Here is a 4,265-nt window from a genome sequence, read left to right on the forward strand (position 1 = left end):
GGGGCTGGGTTTGGCCACCTCCAGCATATGGGGCCGGCGCCCTACTCCTTTGAGCCACAGGTGCCGCCGGCAAATCCACGCTTTTAAAACACAAAAATGCCGCAGAAAATGATTACAAGATTTCTAAAAACGTATTACTTCACACAGCACAACAGACCTGTGGTCTGGGGGGGACACGAGTTCAGCACTGACTGTGAAATGTGGCCTTGTCCTCCGACCTCTGTGGTTGTATGTAAGCCTCATTGACAAGAATATCAACGATCCATGTCTTAGGCCCATCAAATGGACCTTTCTCTAAGAATAGTTTTTAATTTATTTTTTATGTGCATGTTGTGAGGGACCATGTGATATTTTGATACATTCCTATAATATGTAAAAATCAAATCAAGGTAGTTAGGATATCCATCACCTTCAACATTTATCTTTGTTGATGCCAGGAACACTGGAATTATTCTCTTCTAGCTTTTGAAATGTACAATAGATTATTGTTGGCTATGGTCACCCCATGTTTGATAGGACTCTAGACTTCATTTCTTCTACCTTTCTGTATATTTTCCCCCATTAATCTAAATGGCCCTTTTATCACACCCCACCCATCCCATCCACAGTTCCAGCATTTTCTCCCCAGCATATTATTAATAGTTAGGTCCGCTCGTGGCCTGTGCCTCCAACACAGAATTTCCTGACTACAGCACTAGTGACATTTTAGACCAGATAATTCTTTGTGATAGGGGCTGTCCATGCATTGTAGGATATTTACAGCATCCCTGGTCTCTACCCACCAGATGCCAGTAGCAAGTGCTGGCCCCTCAGTCATGGCAATTAAAAATATCTACGGATATTGCCAGATGTCCCCATGGGGGAAAATCATCACTGGTTGTGAACCAGCGCCTTAACTTAAACACAGCCTTCTTGGTAACAAGATCCAGTATTATACAACTTCATACCACCTTGCACCCAGGCACGGTGCTTTGTACACAGCTGACACAGATGTTATTTAATAAACTTGTGCCAGATATGGCAACAGAAATACGTCATCAGATAAGAGAGTGCAGCCAGCAGCAGGCTTCCTCGTCAGAAGCTTCATTCTCAGAAATAGAGTTACTAGGAGCCTGGATGGAAAAGAGAGTTACTGGAGACTGGACCATTTATTCAGTGCCCTCTGTTTCTCAGGCGCTGTGCTGAATGATCTGCATAAGTTATTTCACTTTACTCCACCCAGCAATTCTATGACAGATTAGTAAATGGAGGCATGAGGGTCTCAGACATTTGCCTGGAAGACAAGGAATTTGAACCCAGGTCTTCAGTAGCTAGAGCTCTGCTTAACTACACCTCCCTTGAGCAAGGCAATGGCTTGTTGGAAGTCAGGTGTTTCCCACAGAGTTTTTCTAAAAATAGTTGCTTAACCCCCCAAACATCAAAAGTTGACAAAGGTCCATCACTTAGGGCAGAAATAGAACTCAATGTTATTCCAGAGCCAGGTGTGGAGGCTCATGCCTGCAATCCGAGCACTCTGGGATGCCTAAGTGAGTGAACTCTTGGGAGTTCAAGACCAGACTGAGCAAGAGCGAGACCCTGTCTCTACTAACTGGGTGTTATGGCAGGCACCTGTAGTTCCAGCTACTCGGAAGGCTAAGGCAAGAGGATCACTTGAGCCCACAAGTTTGAGGTTGCTGTGAGCTATGAGGCCACGGCCCTCTACCCAGGGCAACAGAGTGAGACTCTGTCTCAATAATAATAATAATAATACATATGTCCTGCCTTCTCAAAGCATGCTTAATGTAAAAGTGTTCTAATATTATTGATCATTTATTAACATGCCAAGCAGTCTTCCAAGCTTTTTATATGCATCATGTCGTTTGTTCCCAGAAAAATATTTGTTGTTTCAAGGTCATTGTGATGAAGATGAACTGTTGTATTTCAAAGACCTGAATTCCAGCCCCAGCGCTGACATCCAGTTTTCCTAGGGGAAAAAAAATGGCTGGAATTGTACATACCTCTTCTACCACAATGCTTTGCTGGTGCATGATGGGTGATCATGCATATACAATAAATAGTAAAAGTCCTTTGAACATGGTAAAGTTCCAGACAAGGTCAGAGATACTCTGTTTTCCTGGGAGAACCCACTAAAGCAACTCCCCATTATGAGGAAGGAAAGTGATGTTTCCATTAGCACGCCTCTCTTCTCCAAGTGAGATTCCCGGGCCTCCTATTGGTTGACAATGCAACTTCCCACAGGACTCCTGTGGCCACATAAAAAAATATTATTGCACCAATTCTGCTCAATGTTGCTCCTCAAAGGTATGGACAGAGTGGCTCTTGCCACTCTCACATGACATTAAGTTGATATTCAGCAATACAGTAAAAATCAAAATGTAAAAACCATAGTACATAATAGAAAATAGTGATTATTTCATTCCTACTACATACAGATTAAAAAGAAAAGACAAATCTTCCTATTAGAAGAGATCAGTACCATGGCAATGGGGCTACAATTTGCAAAGATGTTAGAGAAACATTGTCCTGTTTCTCTAGAAGGAAAGAGGGTGCAAAGAAAAGAGTATTAAGTGTTGGGGTCCAGTCTGCCCTACCAGCCAACTCTGATCAATTCTACCCTGGTTCACCCAGTGATAAATCCACAAAGCCTTGTTTACACACTTCACTTAAAACCTGAAGGACAGGGGTCATTGCAGGTATTAATAACAGTTCTGAGGATTCTGACAGCAGTGACATTTTAGAGAAAGAAATGCCAGGGCACACATCGAAGAGATCAACATTCGATACTGGGCGTTGCTGGCAGCATTCAAGCACTAACCATTCCATTTCTGTTTTCCTTCTACCGCAGGTATTTTTTTGAGATTGGTTAGTATCTCTTTATCATCGGATCTACCTGGGCTTTGCTTGTTAATAACTCCCTCATCATTATGGGGACCACATCAGGGTTATTTAAATACTTGAAACGAGGAACGATTAAAGCCTCTGCTGAAACTTTAGTCCAGTGGAAAGTATCGGGTTACTCCCCCAGTAACATACTCCGCTGCACAGTCAGGTGAAGATTGTCTCCGTCCAGGCTTCAGGATGTGGTTGTAGTAAACATGGGCCGAGGAAGCAGGTGCTGAGGGAGGACAGGAGATGAACTTGAAATCTTGAAATGATGCAATTGGAGGAGCTGACCTTGGAGCAGAGCACTGCCCAGTGGAAGATGTCGAAAACCCCCGCTGTCGCCCAGAGACCTCGGGGATGACCTGCACCCACTAGCATGCCTGGATGGTTCAAAAAGACATGGTATGGGCTGGCGTCTGTACTCAGCTTCTCCTCCTTCATCCTCATCATCATCGCCCTGGCAGTGCCCCACTGGCTGAGTGGGAAAATCCTTTGTCAGACTGGAGTGGATCTGGTCAATGCCACGGACCTGGAGCTGGTCAAGTTCATTGGCGACATCTACTACGGGCTCTTCCGAGGGTGTAAGGTTCGGCAGTGCGGGCTCGGGGGCCGCCAGTCCCAGTTCACAAGTGAGTATACTGGAGACACAGGGGCTGATTTAGATGCCTTTTTTTGTTTAAATTTGTAAAAGGGCTTATGTCTAAATGTGGAATTCAACTGCTGCCTGAATTATAGGCACATCCAGGCCCTGGGTTCTTGTTCAGTTCTGGAAAGAGACATTTCCTCCTTTCTTTCTTCCCATTTCTAGAGAGGTTTATAGAAACATTTAGATATAGGGATTCATATATTTTGGTAGTTTACCTCTATTTATAATGACTATTAAAATATCGATGCTTCCATGCGTCAGGCATTCCACTAAGGGCTTCCTATGACATGTCCCTTTAAAGCCTTACAACTAACTTACTAAGAAGTTTGAGGTTAAGATTCCTGATTTGATTAAGGTTCCTGATTTGCAGAGGGGTGCAAAACAGGAGAGGCTTGGAGAGGTGACATAACTTGCCTGAGGTCACCCAGACTACAGACTCACACCATTCCTTTTGTGTGTGTATGTGAGATACAGTCTCATTCTGTCACCCTGGGTACAGTGCTGTGGCATCATAGCTCACAGCAACCTCAGACACTTGGGCTCAAGAGATCCTCTTACCTCACACTCCCAAGTAGCTGGGACTACAAGTGCTCGCAGCAATGCCTTGCTAGTGTTTCTATTTTTAGTAGAGACCAGGTCTTGCTCTTGCTCAGAGTGGTCTCCAATTCCTGACTTCACGCAATCCACCTGCCTCCACCTCCCAGACTGCTAAGATTCCAGGTGTGAGCCACCGTGC

At 44.4% G+C, this 4,265-nt stretch overlaps 1 protein-coding gene across 1 annotated transcript in view; it reads left to right on the forward strand.

The window, feature by feature from the left end:
* Nucleotides 1-3,161: 3,161 nt before the first annotated feature.
* Nucleotides 3,162-4,265, forward strand: part of CLRN2 (clarin 2) — a 6,936-nt gene continuing 5,832 nt past the window's right edge. Inside the window, exon 1 of the mRNA XM_003793494.1 lies at nucleotides 3,162-3,512. Within this exon, the coding sequence (XP_003793542.1) occupies nucleotides 3,260-3,512 (253 nt within the window). The 5' untranslated portion in view covers nucleotides 3,162-3,259. The remainder of the gene's footprint in view (nucleotides 3,513-4,265) is intronic.

The sequence above is a fragment of the Otolemur garnettii genome, unplaced genomic scaffold (genome assembly GCF_000181295.1).
Source record: "Otolemur garnettii isolate 467f Iridium unplaced genomic scaffold, OtoGar3 scaffold00069, whole genome shotgun sequence".
Lineage (NCBI taxonomy): Eukaryota > Metazoa > Chordata > Mammalia > Primates > Galagidae > Otolemur > Otolemur garnettii.